Source organism: Gadus macrocephalus, chromosome 14 (genome assembly GCF_031168955.1).
Source record: "Gadus macrocephalus chromosome 14, ASM3116895v1".
Lineage (NCBI taxonomy): Eukaryota > Metazoa > Chordata > Actinopteri > Gadiformes > Gadidae > Gadus > Gadus macrocephalus.
Window position 1 is genome coordinate 20,054,806 of NC_082395.1, and position 26,370 is coordinate 20,081,175.

Genomic DNA, 26,370 nt, shown 5'->3' on the forward strand with positions numbered 1-26,370 from the left:
CTCTCTCCCTCTTTCTCTCTTTCTCTCTCTCTCTCTCGCGCTTGCTCTTTCTCTCCCTTATAATTCAATTCAATTCAAAAAAGCTTTATTGGCATGAGAAATATACATTTGCATTGCCAAAGCAGGTGAACAATAAAATAAACAGCATTATTAAATATTATCTCTCTCGCTCTCATTTCATTATCTCTTTCTCTCTCTCTCTCTCATTTCATTATCTCTCTCTCTCTCTCATTTCATTATCTCTCTCTCATTTCATTATCTCTCTCGCATGCTCTCTCCCTTTTCTCTCTCTCTCTCGCTTTTTCTCTCAGTCTCTCTCTCTTACATTCTCTCGCTCTCTCTCTCTCTCTCTCTCATTTCATTATCTCTCTCGCATGCTCTCTCTCTGGCTCTCTCTCTCTCTCTCTCTCTCTCTCTCTCTCTCTCTCTCTCTCTCTCTCTCTCTCTCTCCCTCCTTCCCTCCAGAGATTTCTATAATCAGACTTACTTTCAGGAGTGTGAGTTAAAATCAGATTGAGTTGGCAGTTCCTTTTCCGAGTAGATCGTTCATTTTGATGACGATTTGCTTCTGGATGCATGTTCGCAATGAGGAGTGCAGGGTGTTGGCGAGATAACTTCACCTAGGAGCAGATACAGGCCTGTAGTGCCTTAGTCAATCATTGTAAGATAGTTGTCTTGGTCAATGGCAGCTCCTGGAGCAGCTTCCAGTCTAATTCCAGACCACTGGAGACAACATTATCCATTTACGGTGGATACATGGGGAATAGCTGAATCTGTGTTATAATGCAGGACAGCAGTTCCAGGGAAGCACTAATGAATAGCAACACATTAATGTCTGGCTATGGCTATGGCTGCCATTATTTAGCTTAGAAAACGCCACTATTACTAGGAACTGTTTCAAATTTGTATTGCAACCGTAATTAAATTATTGATTAAAGCTACTGCACATTTCCTTTGAAACTGAGGAATAATCATCACCATTAAAATCTTCCTTTGGGCAAGAATTCACAAAAAAACAACTTTTCTTTGATAAGGCTAACAAAAAAACAAAACCCAACTGAGTGTACATTACACAAATGCACATACCCAATTTTTATAAGTGCCCGTCTGTTTGATATATATGAAGGCAGTGAATAAACGCTGCCAATTCCGCTATGGGCTGCTCTCGGTCTGAGTTCAGTTTGGGACAAATGCACAAATATATAGGCATACATACATACTTACCTACATAGAAACACACACACAAACAAAACATACAGACATAATTGCAACAAACACCCACACACTCACACACACGTAGAGATATGTAAACACCCACACAAACATACATACATACATGAAGAAATTCATAAACATTAACACATATTATAAACACGTACAAACACACAAACACACAAATAAATGAAACACACACACACACCCAGACACAGTGATGAGGTGATTTGGTTATCTATCAGTGTTTCTTCCCCTTGGTCTTCTGTCATTAGCCTCTAATTGGTCAGGCCAGGATAGAACTTGTGGGCTTTATCTGACGACTGACACATCGCCTCTGAACCACACAGGACGGTGCAGCATTGGTCAAAACCTAAACATGCAGGGACGTCAAGAGAGGGCTTCCGTGAAAGGAAGGCAGCTCTCTAATTGGTCATCAACACTAATTAAAGGCTACCACTCTTTAGCTGTGAGTAGTGCGGACGGCACATCTTAGCCTAGTGCTTGACCAAGACAAGTGTCTATTGACCGCTTCTGTCCTTAAAAAAACCTGCAAAAGCCGTTGCATCAGAGTGATTGACAGTGGTATGTGGGTGTGGCTTTAGATACTCGTGACTCACCGGCCTTTGCTACTCACATCAAGGGCTGTCACTCCTAATACACGTCATACACAATATAAAGATGGGCTACTCTCTTTCTCTGTCTATCTCTCTCTGTCTCTTTTCCCCACAGTCACCCACCTATGTACTATGTCAAAGGTCAAAGCCTAATTGTCGTCCATGGTATTGGATGGACTTGTCACCCATGGGAGTTGTGACACACAGAAGTGCTTATTCTGTATTTGAATGGGCAGATTGTGGTATTAAAATATGATGAGTTACATGAGATTAGAGTAATCGTGGATAGAAAATATGTAATCCGACTTGCTCTTGAATTGAGATAACTACGTTTCATATACCATCTACTTTGGCTAAAGTTATTCTACTCATACTTAGGCTCTGATTGGAGCTGTCTGACCTACTGCATTTTGGCAGGTGTTTCGATTGGCTACCGGCTCTCTGGCTGGTTTAGTGATTGGTGGTCAGGGGTTTTCTGTGGCTGGACATATTCATTGCCGTTGACCCCAAATCTGCTTAGCTGCTGCCCCAAAGTGTCAATTCTTCTCATACATAATGTGATGTGTGATTGATGACCAGATTGATCAGGGTTGCAAAGTACAAAAACGTACATTAGATGGACAACTGTAGACATATGCTCACTAAATAGAAAATGATGCAGACAATCTGAAACCGTTTCATATGATTCAGCTGTCAACGCATCACATATTTTAGGTTCAGCTGCTCTACTAGTTACTCTGTAACTTGTATTATCAGTGGGCAATAAAGGCAATCTAGTATTAAACTGTTTCTGAGTGCAAGCCCACAGATGGATTTCTAAATAGGGAACCACGTTTGCGTATACCTCAGTGATTTATGTGATTCATCTATGAGATTAAACACCAGAATGGTTTTGAACATTCTGTAATGAATGTCAGCTTGGTCCGTGTCCCCCTAGGATAGTGTTAGTAAGTGTGTTAAAATGTATTAAAAGGGGCTTCGGGTCAGCCTTAATGTTATGGTTGAGTAACGGATCAGTGCCAACCCTTTTTTTACCTATGAGTTCCTGGAAGAAAAACGTCCATTGAGGCTAATTATTAACTTGGTGTCAGTCCAATCTGAATGGGCTGTGCATCAAGCACAAGCTAGCCCAGGGCTGATGTGCAGACTGAGAAACATGTGGAAGGCGATGAGAGTAACATGAGCGCACAGCAGCATCAACCTGGCTCAAATAACGCATGTTACAAGCGCTCAAGTCGAGCAAAGAAAGCACAAAATGATGCACTCAACCCAAGATGGTGTGAAGGTGCTGAGTTATGATGTCATGGTGATTCACTCCCCGGGGAAAACAGGCCGACGCCGGTACTCAGACCGGATTCAAACGCTCAATCCTTGCAATGGTTGTTGCAGAATGGATGCACAAACAGATCTGCTGGTGAACATTGTTTAGTTCTGAGCTCGGTAGTGTTCCTCCTGGTAATGGAGCATTAGTGGAAGTAGCGGTTGAAAATGGGTAATGGGGATATCACAATCTACGACGTCTCTATTGCTTCTCCTGTTTAAGTGGGGATTTGCAGGCCAGTCAGATGGTGCCATCCTAAAGGCTTGGGTGGCTGATGAGAGCGGGGTTATTATTTCACGTCCCTAAATAAACTGTGCAAACAGTGGCATTGAGCAGGCTATTGAATCAGCTCACTCTGTTTAGAATGTTGTCTTAAATAGAGAGGCAATGTGTGCACCGGGTACACCTCTACTCTCAGTGGTGACAGATGGTTTAGACCCATCTCTCTCTCTCTCTCTCTCTCTCTCTCTCTCTCTCTCTCTCTCTCTCTCTCTCTCTCTCTCTCTCTCTCTCTCTCTCTCTCTCTCTCATATATTAAAATCGTATTTAGTGCCCCATATAATTTAAACGTTTCACATGCTAAAATGTGATTTACAAAGCTCAAGAAGACCTATGTACTTCAGATCCATCTAGAAAACCATAAATTTTGGCTATAGCCAGAGCCCACCATTGGAATGGTCCTGGTCCAAAGGACTATTTCTTTTTTTTTCCTGTGAATTGTCTTCGGAGCCCACAGCAGACGCTAACTGTAATGCTATGTTTCACAGCTCATTTGAAGTGAGCATTTCTCTCCGGACGCGACTCTGTGGCTGCGTCGGCCACCGAATCCCCGAAGTGATATGGAGCAGCTGTCAGCTCCTCCACTAAACAAACCTTCCTGATAGCTCAAAGGACGGCCGGTCGGGCTCCGTGGCACGGCATGCGCCCACTGCTCACCGACACAGGTGTTTAGCGCTCAGCTCCTTCCACCTTGACTCAAGGGGTCCCCAGCCTCCAGCTCCGCGGTTCAGTTCCCCAGTTCAGTACTTCAGTTCAGTTCTCCACTTCTTCAGCCCCTTCCTCTCTTGCTCTGTGTGTGGCTGGATATTTCGCTCTAAATATAGACCCCGGATTGATGATTCAGCACGGTGTACTGAACCATTTGTGCTATGAAAGAGTAAAACATCTATTGTAAATGTCATAATCTCAATGTGCTAATTGGGGCTTTCTGTGCCATTGTTGCTTTATTTGATATGTTTTATGCCTCCCATGCCTGTAGACCTTTACAAAGGATACAATGTGAAATTACACCTGGAAAAGAGGGTAAAAAAAAAAAGTCAAATCCAGGGCATATTCATTGAGTATTACTATGACTGTTGGATTTTTACTCTTTTACTACTCGTATTTTATCACAGTGTTGTGGAAGATGAATAGTTGTGTGTACTCAGCTCTAAAGTATTTAAGTTCCAAATTAAAGATTGTATTATTTGCATTGCATTATTACAAAATAATACAATCACCAAGAGTCTATTGTACTAAACAAAGTATGACTTTCCCAATCTTATCTTTTTCTCAATGTATTTCTCTTGGTTTATTAATCTCAATTAATGTGGATGTATTCCCTGCAGGGTATAGCTTTGTGCTTTACTCTGTAACTCTGCAGAGAAGTCTCAGATACAGTTACTAAAACGTTATATTTTTCTCTTTTCTTTCAGAGCACTTCATCCAGTTCTGAGGATTTCCGTTGGAGTCACTGCTGTGTGTTAGTCTTCGGTCAAACTCTGGTTTGAGTAATTCAGCGACGGCCTATATTGTGAAGAACTCATCTTGCGCTGTATCTCAGCTGAAATACACTCCTACTGCATGGAATAGAACACGCTGAAGGATTGCTCTCCATGGTTTCTGCCTTAATCAAGACCATATCATCCTACATTGAAAAGATTTGCAAAGGAATGTTTACAAAGAAGTTGGCAAAACGAAAAGAAAGAATTGAAAATAAAGAGCCTTTATCAAGTGATTTGCCAGCACATAATCCAACTCTTTCAACCACTTTGAAGACTACAGTTAAGAAGATCTCTAAATGCTCTTCGACGCGTAATATATCGCTTGACGAAGACGGTAGCCAGGACGACTGTTCCTCCCTCTCCCCCACCTTTAGCTATCGTGTGGCGATAGCAAACGGACTCCCTAAAAATGTCCTTCTTTTAAATAACAATGATCGCAGCTACCCAGAGTTCCTTTCAGTCAACAGTTGCTATCCGGACTCTGTGATTGCCACAAAACCCATCCGCAGACTTAATGAACACAAATCTCACACAATGCCAGTAAGACGAAACAGGAAGAGCCTCATCAGCTTGGCTCCTTCTGACGGTAGCTCAGAGGGCGAGCGCGTGGAGCGCTCCAGTTTGCACACGCTGCGCCTGGGAGCCCTGCGCAAGCTGAGGAAATGGAAAAAGAGTCAGGAATGCGTCTCCTCCGATTCGGAGGTGAGCAACTGGAGGAAGACCCTGGGCATTCGGAGCAAGTCCCTGGACCGGGCCGGGCGGCACCAGAAGAGCTCGACCCTGGAGCCCGGCTCCTCATCCACGGGCTGCATCAGTGGCACCCAGGACGTCATGGAGATGATCTTCAAAGAGCTGCAGGGAATCAGCCAGATAGAGACAGAGCTATCTGAGCTACGGGGCCATGTAAATGCACTTAAAAGTTCTATTGACGAGATCTCCAGCAGCGTGGAGGTAGTCCAGAGCGAGATCGAGCAGCTTCGAACTGGATTTGTCCAGTCCAGGAGGGAGACACGGGACATCCATGACTACATCAAACAGATTAGCCACCAAACTAATAATGCAACACTAAAGTTCATCAATGTTCCAGAGGAAAGGTCAGAGAAAACAGAGGTTCTTATCTATAAAATTCTAAAAGATAAATTAGGATTTATAGATGCGCATAAAACTATCAAAATCGAACTAGCTCATAGGTTAGGGCAACAAAGAGAATGTTCCAATGCAAAACCTCGCCCTATAATCGTTATTTTTGCAACGCCCCAAGAGCGGGATTTAGTCTTAAAAAAATGCTATAAACTTAAAGGTACAGGTATAACTGTTACTACTGATAGTATAGCTACTGAAGGCAAGGAAAAAAAAGACAAAGCCATGTCTTTATCACAAACTTACGAAAGTATGGATATAAAGATCTCAGGCAAGGATAAGGTAGTAGAGAGCGACGACTGGGACTCTATGGACAGCGATAAAGAGCTAGAGGAGTTAAGCAGGAACAAATATGCAATGGTCGTTTCGAAGCCCGCTCACAAAAGTAAATCGGAGAAGAGGAGGTCCCATGATCATAGTCGCTCAGATGAAGCTGGATACTCAGGCTCAGTTCACTATGCTGAAGATACCTACGAGGAATCCGACAAGCATTCAAAGGCATACTACTCTGATTTGACTCCTGGCTGGCTATCACAGAGTGACTACTCTACTCCTAAACTAAGCCGTTCTGAGTCTGATTGCTCAAAACTCTGCCAGTCATACTCTGAAGACTTCTCAGAGAGTCAGTTCTTTACCAGAACAAACGGCGGGTCCCTGCTCTCCTCCTCGGATCAAGAACTGTGGCAGAGGAAACAGGAGGATATGGCCTCTTCCTGGTATGCTAGCCCTAGCCACCCTCTAAGCCAGGAGAACCCACCATATGCCGAACATAACGAGGTTGAGACCACCGAAACGATTGACAGCGGGGTGAGCAATGGACTTGTCTGCATTTCTGGGGATAGAAGCCACTACAGCGGCTCCCAGCTCTCCTTACAGGGAGACCTTTCCCCCTGGAAAGACTGGCACCATCTAGAACAAGGTGCTGATTCTGGCCTTGAAGCCTCTATTGAGGTATGCAGCCCCTTTGACCCATCAACTATCCCTGGTTTCCCAGAGAATATAACTAAATGCCAAGAGGTTGATTTACAGTTTGAAGGGGATGAAGATTTTATGATGCTCGACAGAGACACTTCTCTACCACCGATTACCACCCACATCATCCCTCAGCCAGTAGAAAGGGAACCTGTCACTAAAGCATCTTCTCGTCAATCAAAAGAAGGCTCTAAAATGGTTGCCAAAGAAAACACAAAAGTTACATCTAAAGATGTTTCTAAGGCAACATCTAAAGAGGTTTCTAAGGCTGCCTCTAAAGTTACCCATAAAGGAACTAGCAAAGTGGTTCCTAAAGAGGAAATCCCTCAAGTATCTCTTAAGGAAGTCCCCAAGGTTGCTACTAAGGCTCCATCTAAGGTGCCCTTGAAGGCCTCATCAAGGAAAGATTCCCTGAAGGACGTTCCTAAAACCCCTAAAGAATCTGCTGTCATTACCCCTAAAGAGATTTCTAAAGTCACACCTAAAGAAGGCCCAAAAGCTCCCTATAAAGAAACGACTAAGGTCAGCTCCAGAGCGACTCCTAAAGAGGCCGCTAAAGTCCCCGCAAAAGTAATCCCAAAGGAATTTGAGATTGGGACCCCTAAAGCTAGTCCAAGACAGTCCCCAAAAGAAAGCCCCAAAGTAACACCAATTGAAAGCCCTATTTCCACTCCTAAACAATCACCCAGAGATTCACCTAAGGAATCGCCTAGCGTCATTGCTAAAGAGCCGCTAATGTCTCCTAAAGAAGTCACCAAGGTGGCTTCTAAACTAACCTTTAAAGAGGGCCCAAAGGAGATCCCTAAAGTAGCCTCTAAAGAAGCCCTCAATATTGCCCCAAAAGAAGCTTCAAAGATAATCGCCATTGAGACACCAAAAGTAGTCCCCAAGGACACCCTAAACATGGTTACTAAGGAGACTCCTATGGTAACCCCCGCTACAGGCGCTCCAAAAGTTGAGCCTAAGGCCACTCCAACAGTCGAGCCAAAGGATGCTGCAAAAATGGCCTCAAAGGAAGCTCCTAAAGCCCTTACCAAGGTGGTCCCTAAAGGGTCTGTTAAAGAAAACCATAACAAATTTCCTGAACTTGATGTCAATCATAGCTTCCACCAGAACCAGACTAAATCGGCCACCATGTATCGCAGCCAGAGTGAGATTCGGTCAGAGAAGGTGGACGAGCTCCCGAAGACCTGGAGCAGCAGGCTTAGTATAGATCTCAGTGAGAAGTCCTTTGGTTTCGGGTTTGGCTCTACACTGCAGAGGGCTAAATCAGCACTGGAAGTCGTTTGGAAGTCTGGTGCCCCGCCTCCCTCTGCAACCTCGGCCCCCCCCGCCCAACCTGCCCCTGAGGAGCCGGCCACCTCCACTACCTTCATGGGCCGGCTCCGCAGCATGTCCACCTCCACTCCGAACGACTCCAGTACGACCACCACAGAGTCAGATGTTCCCACGGAAACCTTCTCCTCAGACTCGGTGGCCGAGACAGGGGATCCACCAGTGGATGACGAGACGCACTATGTAGAGGTGATGGAGCAGGTGCTGGCCAACCTGGAGAACAGAACTAACGTCACCGACACGGAGGACGCGGAAGACGCGGAGGAGCCCACTCAGGAGTACGAGACGTCTCAAGACTACGACGAGTCCGACGATATCGAGGCCACCCAAATCAATGACGATTCTCAGGACCTGCTGCTTGATAATTCACCGGTGTTTGAAGCTGCAGAAGAAGACATCGAATCCAACACAGAGGCACTCGTCGTGGAGTATGACTATGGCGCGGACGAGTCGTACGACGATGACTACAACGAAGACTACAAGACCCACCTGACGGGAGACATGTCGGACTACGACGCCATGGTGGAGTACGTGGACGTAGAGGAACCCGACGAGGACAACGACATGACCGAGGAGATGGACGGTGCCGCTGAGGAACTGGAGGAGGTGGATGACATAATGGAGGAGGCATCTGAAGTGTCTCAGAAAGTGGATCAACAGCAGGAGGACGAAAACAGAAATGTCCCAGAGGAGAAGCCGGCAGAAGTGGCGCCCAAGAAGCGCATTCGTCCAACGTTCAAGGAGGCTGCGCTGAGGGCTTACAGGAAGCAGATGGCTGAACTGGAGCAGCAGATCCTAGCCGGAGGTATGACGTTTTTCATCAGTTTGAATGTTTCAATAATGGCATTAGAATATAAAGTGTTAGTTAACAGCATATTTCAATTACATAGTGGCTGTAACGCCCCCTCGTTTAGAGTTTTTTCACATGAGAACGTGATATATTTTGGATTTCATTGAAGACCCCCTGGTAGTGTTAGTATATTGCTGACGCCTACAATAAAGGGACTGGTTAGTCATTCAAGGGGATATTTTAGAATGACATGTTAATTATTCTGAATATTTTGCAAATCGACAGTATTCTTACACTATGAGGGACTTGGATCATAGATCTGAATCTGTTGCATGGAATCTGTTTGAACTGGCGCAGTGAACGAAAAACGTATCTTGTTACAAATACACGTGTATGTCGTCTTTAGGTATGCATTTGATTTCATATTTGTCTTCCCATACACGGTTCACACTGCAGTAGGCTTTGAGTTTAAGGTTTTTTCAGGCAAGGTTTAAGAGACTGTCATTTCTAATGCTAATTTAATAGGCCAAATATACCACAGTTGCCATGGTATGTGAAGCTGCTTTTATTTTTGTAAAAATTGATTAGTTGGAATTGCCATGGTAATTCTGCAGTTAGTTTGTCCCTTATTTGATTTTGATTTTGATTTGTGCTGCAGTTGTTGTTTGAATTAGGCTACATAGAAGTATGTCCCAGGCCGGAGCCCATATCTGGAAGATCGTTCGGAGAGAGAATTAAGCAATCCAACAACTTGGATAGTTATCGTACAGATAATGGAGGCACAATTGTGCGATGCATTGATATTGATCGGCATAGAGATTTGAATGGCCATAGACATCAAGTAATTAGTTAATATTTCTTAAAAAGACTAATATAAACACAAACTTTCGAGACTAGACTAACTTTTATTTTATACAATATCCATGATCGCATTAAAATCCATAGTTACAAATACAAACATACGGTATAATATTTGTCCATTTCTCAGTCTGCAGCCGGCAGTCATAAAGCCTCTAATAGTCTGAAAATGGTACACTAGTTATACAGCCGGTTTTTGTTATCATAATAAGTGTTGCATTCCAATAATTCACATCACAACGTATAAAATCTCAGTGGGAAAACAGATCGATTGATGCTTTGTGGAGATCAATTAAACTTCCCATGCTAATAGACAATAGTCAAATTAAATTGAATGACTTTTGTTATTGACAAGCCAGGGTAATTCAATTTTAGCTGTACCCTTCGGTACGCTCAAGTAAGCTACCCAACGACCGTCCTTATCTGCAATGTCTTTGATTGGGCTGCTGTATGCATCCATATTCCATAGGGATTTAAGTGATCATCTGAGGGCCCAAAAATGCTGAGCTACCCAATTCACAAGTTGAAATCGAGTACGGCAATCTCAATACACAAGATCGGTGAAGTGTTACGTGGTAAGGTTTAAGAAAATTGCAGTTAGATAAAAATGGTCTCTACTATAAAAATGTTTATGTCAACCGTTTTTCTTTTGAATATAACAATCCAGAATGAATGGACCCACAGGATCAGGCTTGTGCTTCTGTACCCATCCGCGTTGTAGAGATGAGAGTATATCTCTCAACGCTGGGCTATGGCTGCTTCTGAAGGACACAGAGCCCCCCCCCACTCTCTCATTCTCCCTCTACATCTCACCCTCTCATTGTCTATCTCTCTGTCTCTCCCTCTCATTCTCTATCTCTCTCTCATTCTCTATCTCTCTCGTTCTCTCTCTCCCGTTCACTCTCTCTGTCTCTCTCTCTCTCTCTCTCATTCTCTCTCTCTCTCATTCTCTCTCTCTCTCTCATTCATTCTCTCTCTCTCTCTCCCTCCCATACGTTATCCTCCCTCCCCCTTGGTCTCTCTCTGTTACAGTCACTGTCATTTTCTTTGTCTCTCTCCCCTATGTTATTCCCTTCTCCCTCTCTCCCTCGCTCTGTCTCTTGCTCTCTCTTGCTCTCTATGTTACTCTCACTGTCACTTTCTCCCTCTCTTTATCTCCCTCTCTCGCGCTCTCACACGCTCACACATGCACTCTGGGCCGCTCCCTCTGTGTCCCCCCTCCCTCCATCTCTCGCTCTGTGCTTCCCTGGGCTAACATGCACACTCCATCTCTCTGCACTCTCTCTCTCACTCTCTCTCTGTCTGTCTGTCTGTCTGTCTGTCTGTCTCTTGTGTGCTTGTGTTCCGTGGCGTGCCGGCTTGTGCTGTTTTGGGATCTGTTAAGAGGGGCCCGGGCCGTGCTACCGCTGCTGCCAGCTCCTGCTACAGCAGCGTCGGCATTCAGATGCTAATTCACACTCCCAAGGGCGCTCTGTAACCAGGTCAGCCTTGCTTAGAATATTTATAGAGGTCTGTGCGTAAAGACGGTGTTGGGTCTTAAGGGATCCCGAGGAGGAAGGCCCTCGCCATGCTCAGTCGGGGGCGGGGGATGTATGGGAATAAATATGTCGATTAGAGGGAGGGGTGTGGTTCGTGTTTTAGCTGATGGGGTACAACATCCAGCCACTGGTGACCCCTTCACCTGAGGCGGTCCCTGATGAACAACTAAAAGCAAATGGGCGTACTTTAGCGATTTCTGATTTGGTGCTGAGCACTCACCATCTGAAAACCTGCGAGACAAGATTCCAGCACTTCCGGTCTCCCTGTTATATAAATCCACACACTGGTTTGTTAGTAGGCGGGGAAGAAGCTGCCGTGTTTTCCTTCACTTTCAGTGGGGACATATTTCTGTCAATTAAGCCAGCCCGCGTTGCCGCTGGCAGCAGCCCAACCAGCAGCCGTCACACACGCCTTCTGTGGCGCTCGCTCGCTCGCTGAAACTCTTACGTAATCTCACAAGATATAACGCCGCATGGTCTGGCACAGGGAGAGGCTTTCCCCCTAAATCAACATTTGCATCTGTTTTTTCTTATGTGTAATTAATAATTTAAACATACGGTGCGGCGTGCGAGGCGGCGGCGGCGGCTCTCGACTTATATCCATGTACATCGTACCTGATGTACATCTCTGGAGGTCCGCTCTTTCTCCCTGGAAAAGGGAACTGCGAGACGTATCAATTATATGAAAGGATTGCGTATGCAAACACATCGTGTCCCATGGAATGATGAACCTCCTCGTCGGGTGGAGGGGGGCATCTCTGGGCGATGTGTCTTGTTTCTCTCCTGCAGTGGTTTCTTCCTTTGTGTTGAAATAGTTTTGAATAATTGATCAATCTGGCGCAGCCACCACCATTCCTTTACTCTCCGTCAGCAGCACAGCGGCCAGGCACTCGTTCGGTTGCAGACGAGAGCTGATCTAAGAAGAGATAATGTTGAGCCCATGGATAGACGGTTTACAAAATTATGTTTATTTTGGTGCGTGTGCCGTGTGTGCGTGCGTGCGTGTACGTCATTGTTGATGTATGAATGTGCTCAATCGGGCATATCTCGGGCTAAAGCTGTGTACATAGCTGTACTTTAATCCATACGCAGCAGGTTTTGAAGCTCCAGTAATCTGAATCTCATGTGCTTTGTGACTCGCGCCACGACTGCAGGATTGACCTCCTCGAACCACTTCTGCACCAACCCAGAGCCAAAGCCCACTGCCAAGTTTCCACTGGCAATCGATTACATTTTCGATCTCAGATATAAGACCTTTCCAGAATCCCATTTTTCTAATGACTTTGAACGTCTCAGAGGGATTGGCTCTGCTCAGTGTAACCTAGCTAGGAGCCGTGCCAGCCGAGCTGGTTGTGAGATGACTCTACTTCGAGTTCAGCCCCGCTATGGCTGAACTGGCCACGTTCACGGTAGCCTACCCTCAAAACCCCTGGGCTTCAATTTGGGGGTTATGCACCGTGGTTATGCAAGTAATCAACATGAAATAATTTTTCTCTCTGCAGGTATCATTGTGATATTGCTGGCAACTATTGAATGAGCCATATGCTTGAGCCAGTGTTATGCAGGAAAAAACACATCAATTGTTTCTTTTGTAGTTAGGGACTCTGAGGAACCCGATCGATGTCTCTCCCTGCGTCAGTATATTGTTATGTCTTAACCTGTCAGATATAAATGGCCGATCCCCTCGGTATCCATCGGCTAGCAGACGTTCTCCATCCGTGTCCGTGTGATTGGCCTAGACTGGCCGGCGATTTGTCATGCTATGATCAATATTAGGGTAATTACACCTGTGCAGTCTTTCTTATTTAAATGTCCTCCCCGCAGTTTGGGTCAAAACCTGACACACGATACAACGTCTCCTCACATGTCTATGCCCCATGCCGTCCTGGCTGACGGCTGTTACCATGCCGATGGCCTGAGTAGACCATTAACGGCAGCACTTGTTACGGATTGATTGGAAAATCCTATATCGAATACAGAAGAGCTCCTTAAATTCTTACCTTTGACTACAGGTAGGCCTATATTCTTTATATAGGGCATTGACTTTTACAGTTTCTATCTCCATTAATAGTGGACCACTTAACCCGTAGCGATGCGTTTCCTCCATTTTAATCTTTGCATTGATTTATTATGTGCAGTGTGAATGTCCTGAGACTCATGAAGTGTTCACCTGAATGAAGCTCCTGTTTAACGCTCCCTCTCTATCTTTCTCTCTCGCTATCTTTCTCTCTCTCTCTATCCCTCTCCCTCTCTCTATTTTTCTATCTTTCTCTCGCTTTCTCTCTCTCTCTCTCTCCCTCTCCGTAACTCTCTCTCTCTCTCTCTCTCTCTCTCTCTCTCTCTCTCTCTCTCTCTCTCTCTCTCTCTCTCTCTCTCTCTCTCTCTCTCTTCCTCATTCTCTCTCTTGCCTTCCCTCCTTCTCTTTTTCAGACAGCAGTGATTTGGACACTCAGGTTTTGACTTATTGTTACAGCATCAAATCACCCAACCTTTTGTGATTTCCCTGTGACATTCACCTGCATGTGGATGACTACGCACGTGTGTGTGTGTATGTGTGTGTGTTTGTATTTTTGTTTAGTGTGGGATTCTGTGTGTGTATTTTTGTGTTAGTGTATGTGTATGTGCGTGTGTTGGGAGAGAAAGGCCTAATTATTTTTCCCTGACAATGCTGCATGAATTTCCTAAGAACTGCATTCCCCCCTCATACACAACCTCACATGAACAGAATCCTCTATCCAATGCCTATGATGTCATACATCATTAGGATAGAAATATGTTGACCTCACGTATCTTACATGTGAAGAATGTGTTTTTGTGTGGACGCACAGACATTTAAAACAAGCATTTCACATTGCTGTTAGAATTCCGCTCCCTGGGGATGCTCTCAGCCCAGGGTGGTGGCGACCGATGACATGGAAGCATGTGGCCTCTCACCTCCGGCCCCACTGCTGGGCGCCTTAACTCCCTCTGCTGCTCGCACGGAAAACATGCCTAATTTGTCTGGATCCTGAAATGACCGGTGTTGGAGTGTGAAATACCATAATCACCCATTACCTATCCAGTCTGAACACACACGCACACGTATGGAAACAAGCATGCACACACACAAACAGTCAAACACTCACTCGCAGAAGCACACTCACACACACACACACACGCACGTGAACACAGACACACAAACACATGCAGACACGCAGAAGCACAGTCACACTCATGCACATGCACACAGACACACCAACATACATAAGCACACACAGACACACAGTCACACGCATACTGACACAAAAACCCAAACACACACACACACACATGCACACCCACACACATTCCGTCCTTTATGTTACGTGCTCCATTTCCTTTGAGTTGTGTGCACTGTGTAGTCACATGGCATGGCTGTGTCTAGCTGTCTGTACGGTTATTGTTAATCTACTTTTTCGTTTCTCTCTCTCTCCATCCCTCGGCAGACTCGAAATGTCCTGGACCCCAAAATACTGGGCCTGCAGACTGAAGGGTGAGTGCGCTGATGGGATCACACCCATATCCGTGCCCATGAAGACCTCTTGTTTCCCGCCACTGCCCTCGTTTCCCGTCGGCTAGTGTTCAGTGGTCTTGGGGTCCTTCCTCACGTTGCTCAATATGGCGTTCCCTGTTCTGCTTTGTCGGATTGTAGTGATTGCTGTTTGGTTGGTTTAAATAGCAAAACGTATCTATATATTCGTGGCAAAAATATATTTAGCCATGAATATATGAATTGTAAAATATACAAGGGCTAACTTGCTGGGCGAAGTATTGTTGCCATGGTAGCCTTACCTACTGTATGTAAGCTTTTCCAATTCAAGTAGGCCTAATATAGCCAGAGAACCATCATTTTAATATGTATTATTAGTAACCGTTTACCAACTGTAGCAATAAAGCCGGAAAACCAGCATTTGAATAAATGCTATTGACTAACTGTTAGCTTTACCAACTGTAGATTCTGAATATACATATTATTGTTTGATAAAAATGTGTGTCTAATATCTACCTAACAACGCAGCTGCAGATATTAACAGTGAAAAATAACTGCCCTATCGCCATTCAGAACCGGAAACGCTATTTTTCTATATATGTATCAGTTCCACGTGCGTGAATATCAAGCCCGAACATGGGCAGTCAATTATGGTACCGACACGGGTTATGTGCAAGGCACAAAGGGCCTTGTTTTCCGGGGAAAACTTGGAGGGTTTGGCTTCTCTGTGATAATAATTCTTATACTTCCCGTTGGAACTGCAGCACAAAATATCCACTTGCCTTACACGATTTATTCACTGCTGACAAAAGATTTTTATCTAGTAGGAGACTTATGTAACGCTTGTGTTCGACTGTCCATTACATCATCCCTAATTTCACCCTGTGAACCAACAGCTCTATGGCTGTTCAATGGAGAGAGAGAGAGAGAGAGAGAGAGAGAGAGAGAGAGAGAGAGAGAGAGAGAGAGAGAGAGAGAGAGATATAACGGCATTGAGGGAAAGATAAATTAATCATGACGGACAGAGCGAAAGTGCGATAGAGAGAGACCGAACAAGAGAGAGAGGGAGGGAGATCAAGGGAGAGATAGAGAGGGACTAAGAGAGAGGGGGAGGGACAGAGAGGGGGAGGGACAGAGAGGGGGAGGGACAGAGAGGGCGACATGGAGGCCCCTGGGAAAACAGCTGGCCCTGGAGAACTTGACAGGTTGCGGGAGTGCCTACAATTAGTTAACTCAGGGTATCAGTCACCCCTGATGTCATGGGGGTGAAGGTGATGGGACACCCAGAAAATAAACACTTTGTGTGGGGTCCCCATGACGTCCCACGGAGGCCATTAAACCCGCTGGAGTGACAGGTCAGGTGATATCCCCTAAGGCCTCCCGTTGAGAGAGAGAGAGAGAGAGAGAGAGAGAGAGAGAGAGAGAGAGAGAGAGAGAGAGAGAGAGAGAGAGAGAGAGAGAGAGAGAGAGAGAGAGAGAGAGAGAGAGAGAGAGAGAGAGAGAGAGGTAGGAAGAGGTGGAGAGGGAGAAGCTTGGTAGCACCGGGGCCAGAGAGGATCCGGCACGACTATGGAACCAGAGCACGTTGGTGACAGGTGAAAGAGACAGCAGGGACAGAGAGAGGCAGAGGGGGAGCGGGAAGGGAGAGAGCGAGGGGAGGGGAGGGAGGCAATAGACTCAGATTAATGTCTTCCTGTCACCACGGCTCACAGTTAATGGGAGGCACTTGTCTTTGCCACGGTAATATATACATTAATTACATGGGCTGCTAGACGCCACCACCGACACCACCACCACCACCACCATCACCACCACCACCAGCACCATGTTGAAGCCAAACCCTCGCAGGAGGTAGACACAGACCCTAGCCCAGGAACAGAAACCTGGCCCTGCTCATGGAGGTGGACCCCAGGCGTTGGGCGGTGGGGGGCAGGATGAGAGATGTTGTGTTGTTGGGCTGATATAAATCACCCCCCTCCCCCTCTTCTTCTTACGGTGTGGTCACATCTCCGCCAGTCGCAGCATTATTATGATATTAATACACCTTAAATCTGTCTGCTCATACAGGGTTGGCAGCATTCTTTATGGAATCGACAGCATGCCGGATTTACGCCGCAAGAGGACACTGCCTCTCGTCCGAGACCTGGTGAGTTATCTGCCTCGACAAGGTTATGTGTGCTTTACGTTGGATTTATGGCTGTGACCCCACAACACACGCCAAACCAGCAGCACCAGTGAAACATCACCTGTACAGTCAACACAGCAGTAGTCTCGCTGGGCGTGTCATCGTAATAAGGCTTCTTAAGTGTTGGCTCTGTTACTTTTGAAACCACCGTAAAGTATTTTACAAGCCTTATGATTTTTATGATCACATAATGCGAGTCGGACCTATATGCTTGCCGTAGTAAAAGCGTCTGGTGCTAAATCCATAACTCACTCTACTAATGTCTTCATTGTTGACTGTGCACATGCTATGTTATAAAAGATACGCACGAGCATCTGTAAATCAACAAAACAACAACAACGCTTGTTCTAGTCAATTTTGTGTGTCATATATGTATTTATCTTCAAAATGTATCTGTTTCAACTATGTTTCAATCTCATATCTGGATCCAAAGTGTGAACTAGCAACACAAACGATAGCGTCATACCATTTGAACATGCCGAGCTAGCTTAGCATGCCGCTGTGTTGTAATGGCAGCGCTAACCTCAGCCCTGACACGATTTAAATTAATTAGCCCAGAGAGGGTTTTTAGGGTGCCACATCGCTGATGCCCTTCAATTAGTTTTATTGCATATAATCTGGTAACTTGCCCTGCTGAGGGGGCCTCTCCACCCGTACACTGTAGTGCTACAGCTGCACCAACGGCACACTTACTCACAGCGCTGTGGTGACAAAAAACAGATATTAATGACTTGTTTGTCCTGTGTGTTTTTGTAGAGTGTGTTTGCGTTGTTTGTCTTGTTGTCCGCCACGCTCGTGTAGTAGGTAGAACAAAACCCAACAAAAAAAACAAAATCTGAATCAGATAAAAATCGTAGAATAAAGTTTTGATGGGCATTCTCTTTTTTTTTTATATTGCTGACGTGCGTTCATGGGAAATACTGTTGAAGTTTGATATCGTAAACGTAGATGCTGATGAATGATGTGTATCACAGTGGACAACATTGGTTGGTGCTGTGATATACGTGATGTGATAAACGTAGATACTGATGAAAATGTATATCACAGTGAACAACATGAGTTGATGCTGTGTTTGTCCATATCTCTCATGAAATTAATAACCTACAATGTCTTTGGTAAGTATGGGTCGTTGTCTTTCTTTCACTATTTTTGGACTTTTGCGTGTATATTTTTGCCATTCCTACATAGACCCATAACGGCTATGGGTGATATTTTTCAGTGAGTTGTCAGATTTCAGCCTGTCCGAAGCGCGGCCATTTTCCCCTGTTATATCTGCTCCGCAGGGTGTGATCGTTTGATTCAACATGAAATGCTGACAACTCAAGCCAAAAATATATCTGAGGACTTCATTGACTTCTGATTTAACTGTGTGAGGCTTTTAAATCATGTAAAAGCAAACCCACGACAAGCCTTTTACACCCGGATGAAGTCAGTTATTAGCGATCTGATTGGTCCCTTCTCATGCCTCTCCTCTGTCAATGTCCCCCATTTTGCTGTGTGATCGCTACAGGGCAGCGCAAGCCTCTGATTGGTTGGGACGGGATCGGGATTTCCTTTAAAAAAAAAAAAAAAAAAAAAAAGTAAACAACAAACACAGTCATTGACACGGCAAATCTGCCTTTTTTTTAAGGTTCTTAACGGCAAACTCGGAATGTGTCCAGGTTTTAATCGGGGGCAGCGTCTTATTTAATTTCGTTGGCCGAAGCAGCCCCGGCAGCGCCAGTGCATGTTGTTAAACTTACATCAACGCTCACAGTTCATGTAGAGGTCACGGTTCCTCCGGCATTCACCATGGCTTCCATGGCTCTTTACCATAGCTGCACAGATACCAGGGTGGTGGTAAAGACGGATCCAATATTGTCAGCTGTCCATGTCTGCATTCCTCTGTCGCCTAATGTCCTCCGATAGGGGTTTATCTGGTGCCTCTATTTACTCTATTAACTCTGCTCATCCGGGCTCTCTATACACAATCAAAGTAACGACGTGTGGCCATTTCTGTGTGTGTGTGTGTGTGTGTGTGTGTGTGTGTGCGTGTGTGTGTTTGTCTGTGTGTGTTTGTGTGTTATGTGTGGTGTGTGTATCTGTTTCTGTGTTTGTGTGTGTTATCTGTCTGGTTGAAAGACTATGTCTCTGTTTGAGTTTGTCTGTACGTGTGTGTTTGTGAGTATGTATCTGTGCGTGTGTGTGTGGGTTTTATCTGTGTGAGTCCCTGTCGTGCAGTGTAGCTGGCTTCTATGGGGTCAAATCGGTCTCAAGAATCACAAATGAACAAAACAAATTCACAAAACACTACATGTTCTACAAAAGTGGCCGCAATCATTTCAGAAGGTCACGCAAAAATAAATATATATTCTTTGAAGTAATCTATTTAATGTATTTCTGTATTTAAATAAAAAACACATAGTTGTACGAATGCCATTGAATGCTTTTTGTTACATATTATTCAATTTTCTCTAGACACAATCACTATTACGGAATAAACAATATGGCTGTGGGTTTGTACACAGTTATTCTTTGGCAAACACAACGCAAAACAAAACCTGTCCATGCTAACCGGTCCACACTTAAAGGAAGCCATAATTATATTGCTTATATTTATCATTTGCAAGACATTTAAACTTTTCTACGAAAGTTCTGAAAATGCAAATCATTCCTTTTGTGTGGTGTGAGGTTGGGGATGATTTCAAATTATGGGGTTATTAAATGTAATTTGGCTGAAGAATTGACGAGACGCAAGTCCAAAAGTGATGAATATATCCATACAGAACACAGTGGAACCCTATAATTGACCATTTTGCGCATGCAGATTCAACAATCTTTCAAAATGAGATTTTTGTGTGTGCATTTGGAAGATAATTGTGAATACTGTTATAACATTCTTAAAATGTCAAGTACATTTGCGACTCTTGTCTTGTGCATTTGTGACCATTTGAGACGTAACGGGCTCCCTAGGCTTCACCCATACATGAGTGTGTGTTCCGTGTCTTTCTGTATATCTGTGTCAAACTAACGTGCAGAGCCGACAGCAGAAAATATGATCAAAGCTTCATCCAAAAATAAACCAAATATGTAAAAATGCAGAGCATGACAGCAATCTAGTAACTTTCAGCCGCATGAATAGATAATCAATTATGTAACGCTATATACAACCGCTTTTGACTTAGCTATATACTAGAGGGCTGAACCCAGCACAGAAGTCCTGCATGGCAGTTGAGACACTTAGTGCACTGAGTATGGATATGTGGCTGAACCCTTTCTGTTGTTTGTGCTTTTAGTCCTTGCCCTGTCTAACGCACTCTTTCTTTCTCTTATTCACCATTCATCGTTTCCCGGGGAAATCACAGGCCTTGGTAAGTTCTCTCTCCCTCTTTTTTCTTTATCTCTCCATCTCTCTGTGTCTCTATCTCTCTCTCTCTCTGTCTCTCAATCACTCAAACAAAATGTAGCTTCTCCGTATGTCCCTGCAAACACGCAATCTCTACAATCCATCCCTTTTATTTTAAGCGACCAAACGCTCTGCTATCGAGCTGCATGAATGAAAGCAGCAGAGTCCGAGTCGGGGCCTTCCACATGTGTTAATCAACCTCTCCCTCTTCCCCCCTCTCCCTCTTCCTCCCGCCCAGACCCTCGCTGCTCGAAAGGCAGGCATCTCGTTTGCTCTGGTGAACCGCTCCACGCTGAACAATGAGGACCTGGTGAGTACCGCCTCTCCACACCTCTTCATCGCGACCCACACTGTTGGGCCTTGCACGTGCGTCATCACAGGTCAGCCGAGGTGAGGCTGAGGTGGCGTTACGCCGTGGCCTCCTGGGAACACGGTGTCAGACCCCCCCCCCCCCCCCTCTCGGAGGCTGGGGCGGAGGCGGGGGGAGGTGTTGAGGGTTTGATGAGCCGATGATGGTTCGTTGTTCTCCGAGTGCAAGGGGGTCGTAGGGGCTGCGTCTCGCCGTAGCGAGACGGGCCGCCGTGGCTCGGCTGTTTCGGTGGCGCCCCTGCTCTGGCGTTTGACGGATGGCCTGGGAGCGCCTTGCCAGGGAACAGAAGCATTCCAAAGATTATGGAGCAGCCCCAGAATGGACTGCATTAAGTCACTTAGTTAATGAATGCACTCACTTATTCATCCATCGACCCTACAATTCATCTAGTTATGTACATATATCTGTCTGTCTGTCTGTCTGTCTGTCTGTCTGTCTGTCTGTCTGTCTGTCTGTCTGTCTGTCTGTCTGTCTGTCTGTCTGTCTCTGTCTCTGTCTCTGTCTCTGTCTCTGTCTCTCTCTCTCTCTCCTTGTCTCTCTCTGTTTAACCATTCACACAGGTAGACACACCTGTGACTGACCCCCTTTAGCTTCATCTGGTCCAAAACGCTGCAAAACAGAATGCAGAGCAAAAGATGTAAGACGTCTCAGTCGATAGCCAGGGATTCTTTCTGCCCTGACCTCTAAAGCTCTCTTCCTTAATTGATCGCCATCCCTCGCTCCCAAAGGGAATATAGAGTTATGGGAGGGCCCCGGCTGCAGGAATCATGCTTTCACTCACTCGTAAACAAGCGGACAATCGTACGGTGTGCGCATCCACGTGTGCTGTGGCCCGTATCTGAGCATGCTGTGTCATCTGTTCCGACAAACGCGGATGCGCGCGTTCCTAGATTTCCATCAGGGCCTTCGCTATCTGAAGGGACAGGGATTACCTAATGAGGGGTGGGGTGGGCAAGGCCGATTGGAGGCTTTGACTGAGGGGGCATGATGTCTCGGCGCTCCCACCAAGGCAACGCTGGACTATTATTAATTGGAGACGGAAAGGGAGCTCTCGTGGAGAGCAGGGCCGCAGATTGAACATAGTAAGTAGGGCGAGCAGATGTCAGTGCTTTATCTGCTGTATTAAGTCCAGCGGTGGGCGTGCATGAGGCCATATGCCGCTCCGGTTGGACGGGAGGACTGGAGGAGAGGAGAAGGAGAAAGAGACGGAGAGAGAGGCGGAAGTGCAGCGCTGCCGTTACGGGAAGAGACGATCCCCGGGGCTCTGGATCGTCCCTGGGGTTTGTGGTGTGGTGGCCATGTTTCATAGTCTGCCTTCTACTCCCTGGAATGAGCTCTGGAACAGTTTCTCTCCGCCCTTCTTCCTGTTGAACACCTCGTCTTTAATCTATACGCCGACTCAATGCCTGTCTCGTGTCTCTTATGGACTCTTTTGGTTCCTTCGACTGCGGCATTGCGCTACGAGAATAGTGACACATCTATAGGAGAACTTACTTTTAAAAAGTAAAAGTGGAAAGTAGATGAATCACATAAGATTCAAGTTAGTCATAAGTTTCAACAACCGAGAGTTTCGTTGACATCTAGCCTTGATTCTAGTAGGGCTGCTCGATTATGGAAAAAATCATAATCACGATTAGTTTGGTCAATATTGAAATTATGATTATTCAAACAATTATATTTGAGTTTGAAAACATGATGTATTTATTCAGCATGTCTCTCCCAAAAACACTTTGTAACTGAGAACTTTGAAATTTCGCCTTAAAAAAATACACAAAATGGTCAAAAAGAAATTGTTCAAATCTGATATAATGTACAGCTATTCTATAAAACATAAAATAAAATAATGATTATATTAATTTTGTGATCGTTGACGCTAAATTCGCAGTCAACATCAAAATTCGATTAATCGCCCAGCCCTAGTTTCTAGTGTCTATCATGTTCACTCGAGCAAAGACTTTCTCCTCGCTTCCTCTTGTTTCCTTACTTATGCTCTTTTGTCGCTTCCCTGCCATGCTTTTTGGAGCATGAAGAAGCACTGTTTGTGTTTGGACCACACTCCGCCATCGCTGAACGTTGTGCTGCACTCGGCCGAAACCTCCGCCCGCCGTACGAACCAGAGAGACACGGTTTTATTTAAACTAAAGGCTTTAAGTAACGTAAGCAATGAGCCAGTGTGGAAAGGGGTCAGTCTTTTGGTTTAAGTATATTTTCAAGGGCTACTAATTATATAGTAGATACAGATTCTGGATCTGAATTTGTTGTAGTTGGGAATGGTGGGTTGGGATGAGGTGAAAGTCTGCTGTATGGATACGTGCAGCGTGACGTGTCAAACATGTCAAGCCCTGTCAGGAAGCTAACCGATGCTAACCGGAAAACAGGCTTATTCTTATGAGGAAAAAAACTGGAAGACAAGGACACGATATAGAGGTCAGCGCACAGTAAGAAGCCAGCTTTTCTGGGATCCAGTCGTACTTCTATAGTATAGCAGAACCTCTGGTGAGAAACAACACAGCCTGGGCCCAGAAGCAAGACTACAAAGGGAGGACCTTATTTCCTGTGTTGTTACAGAGATATTCTACCCAAGGGAAACTCATTCAAACTCAGACGGAGGTTTTAATGCGTGCAGTATTCCAGTGGCAAGTCTACACGGTGTTGATTTGAAACCTTTATAGACACTTTATCTAAGAACGCCGTGTCTGGACGGGATGTTTTAGCTTATCTTCCCACTGGGACCTGTTGACTTGTGCTGGCCGGGTCAGTTTGACTTTGCCGTAAGCCAATTATTTGCTTATCCGATGCCCGCATCTCGCGACGTGATTGGTCGAAAACAAATACGAAGCTAGAGAAAGTGAAACTACACTTTCATCCAGATCTGAGCTCATCCACTATGATGATTTGGGAGGTCAAAGAGGCGGTGGGAGGGGGGGGGGGGGGGGAGAGAGGGGGGTTGGCTCCCCGGATAAAGGGCGTACCATTAAGGCACAGTCCTAATGACTCAGAGATACTCAATATTGACACATCCATAGGAGAAGTAGCATTTAAACACTAAAAGTGATGAGACCTATGGAAAGTAGATGAATCAGATATGATATAAAAGTTTCAAGATCCGATGCAACCAAGAGTTGCGTTGACATCTTGCCAGTCCTAATTGCAGCGACCCGGTTCCGTGGCTCCGGACCCTCATAGAAGGAGACGAGAGGGGGGAAGAGAGGCGGGAAGAGAGGCGGCACGCGTGTTGGTTGTCATGCCAACGCCGCACCACTGTGTGTCGTCAATCCCTGCACCCCGTCGCATTGGCAACCACACAGCGTCACCCCAGGGACATCACTTGTGACACCCGGCGACACGCACCGCTTGAGCAGTGCCGGAAGGAGAGAGAAAGAGAGAGAGAGAGAGAGAGGGGGGAGAGAGAGAGAGAGAGAGAGAGAGAGAGAGAGAGAGAGAGAGGGGGGGAGAGAGAGAGAGAGAGAGAGAGAGAGAGAGAGAGAGAGAGAGAGAGAGAGGGGGAGAGAGAGGGAGAGAGAGAGAGAGAGAGAGAGAGGGAGGGGGAGGGGGAGAGAGAGAGAGAGAGAGAGAGAGAGAGAGAGAGAGAGAGAGAGAGAGAGAGAGAGAAATAGAGAAATAGAGAAATGGATGCATTATACAGAGAAAACAAATGGAGAATGAAAGAAACCGGGTTGTGTGTGGTGTCACACACAGTGTGACACATTTTCTCGGTTGAAGCGGTGCCTTGCTCGAGGGCAACAGGAGTCGCTCGGTGAACTTTGAGTATCCCGTATTTTTTAAGCAGCAGTGTTTTAAAGTGTCAACCTTCAGGCTAACAGCTCACTCTTCCCGGAGTCCCCCCACCCCTCCCCCCTGCCCCTCCCCTCTCTATGACCGAAAGGTAAAGAAACGGTCACTCGGATGAGATGGTACCCCAGCCCGTTGTTGGGCTGGGGTACCAGCATGTGTAATTCGCCCAGCCAGTAGCGGATAACAACCCCCCCCCCACTTGGCTTTAGAGATGCATATCGATTAACAGAAGGTAAGGATTAACCTTCTGCTGTTGTCGGGGAGCCAGATCAAAGAACTACAAAAAGAGAGGAGAGCGGGAAGACAAGCAGGAACAAAAGTACGTTTCTAATTGCATTTTATAGCACTCTGCTGTCCAGGAGAGCATTGTTTCTCCAGGTCGTCTGGAGTAATGTGTCAGTAGAAGGGGACGTTCAATGCCAGCCTGTAGGTTTCGGGACATCTGCTGTTTCCGTTGGCGGTAGATTAAAGGGAAACCCATTTTCTCCTGGTTTAGCTGAATGTTTAATTAAAGGTCCTCTGGGGTCGCGGGCCGCGTGGCCCCGGGCCCACGGCCCCGGGGCCACGCGGCCCGACACCATTACTGCTCTTAGATTGCCTTAGAGACTGAGGGTGCCCCGATCGCCATCGGTCCTCATAATGTGTGTATGGGCCTGTGTGTGGGGGGGGGGGGGGTGTGAGTGCGTACGGGTGTGTAGGTGAGGATAGGCTGTGTGTGTGTGTGTGTTTGTGTCTGGGTGGGGGGTGTGTGTTTGGGGTGGCGTGGGGGTGTGTAGGTGAGGATAAGGTTGGTGTGATTGTGTTTGTGTCTGGGTGTGTGTGTTTGTGGGCTGTGTGCATGTGTGTTTGAGATGGGTGCATGTGTGTGTGTGTTGTGTGTGTGTGTGTGTGTGTGTGTGTGTGTGTGTCTTCAAATGAGCCCTGTGTTATTTAGGGATTGAGGGATGAAATAGATATTGCACAAAGTTGATGAATAATTAGGAGCTGGGAACTTGAGAGAGAAAGAGAGCATCTCTATAATTTATTCCATACCTTGAGGCGCTGTAGGTAATTTATGCATTACCAAACACGGAATATGCTGTAGTTCTCTCTTTCTTTCTACCTCTCTGTCTTTGTCCTCCGGGGTCTCGTCCGCTCCTCCTCACCTATATCTCCCCACAAAGCCTTCCCCTTTTTTCCTTTCCTTCGGTGGCCATTGATTCCCTCATCAACCATTGGTTACTGCTGGCCTGCGCAGTAAAGCATTCAATTTGAAAAGGCTTCACTCGCAGCAGGCAATCAGTCCAGACAAGGCACTCTACTGGAGGCCAGAGTATTTGGTAGGGAGAGGAGTCTGACAGTAAACCACTCAGCGGGTCAACAAAGCCAGCGGCCTGAGCGGGGCAGTTAATCTGAGCTTTAATGTGATGTAGAGCAGATTTACCTTCATACGGCTGGCCCGGCCTTTGATGAGCAGGTTATCTCCGCGGCATCCGCGACAGGCCTCTTCCTATGGACCTGTCAGGGGTCCGGTACAGCAGTCTCTCTCCCCGTCGTCGGCTCTGGAAGCCCTGTGAGAAACTTACAACGCTGTGTATTGTT

The 26,370-nt window shown here is 45.9% G+C and overlaps 1 protein-coding gene across 1 annotated transcript in view; it reads left to right on the forward strand.

The window, feature by feature from the left end:
- The first annotated feature begins 4,837 nt into the window (after positions 1 to 4,837).
- LOC132472461 (protein unc-13 homolog C-like) overlaps positions 4,838 to 26,370 on the forward strand; it is an 87,386-nt gene continuing 65,853 nt past the window's right edge. Inside the window, exons 1-8 of the mRNA XM_060072067.1 lie at positions 4,838 to 8,681; positions 8,967 to 9,165; positions 13,977 to 13,999; positions 14,435 to 14,466; positions 15,029 to 15,061; positions 17,122 to 17,200; positions 20,584 to 20,589; positions 20,863 to 20,934. Coding sequence (XP_059928050.1) covers positions 5,025 to 8,681; positions 8,967 to 9,165; positions 13,977 to 13,999; positions 14,435 to 14,466; positions 15,029 to 15,061; positions 17,122 to 17,200; positions 20,584 to 20,589; positions 20,863 to 20,934 — 4,101 coding nt within the window. The 5' untranslated portion in view covers positions 4,838 to 5,024. The remainder of the gene's footprint in view (positions 8,682 to 8,966; positions 9,166 to 13,976; positions 14,000 to 14,434; positions 14,467 to 15,028; positions 15,062 to 17,121; positions 17,201 to 20,583; positions 20,590 to 20,862; positions 20,935 to 26,370) is intronic.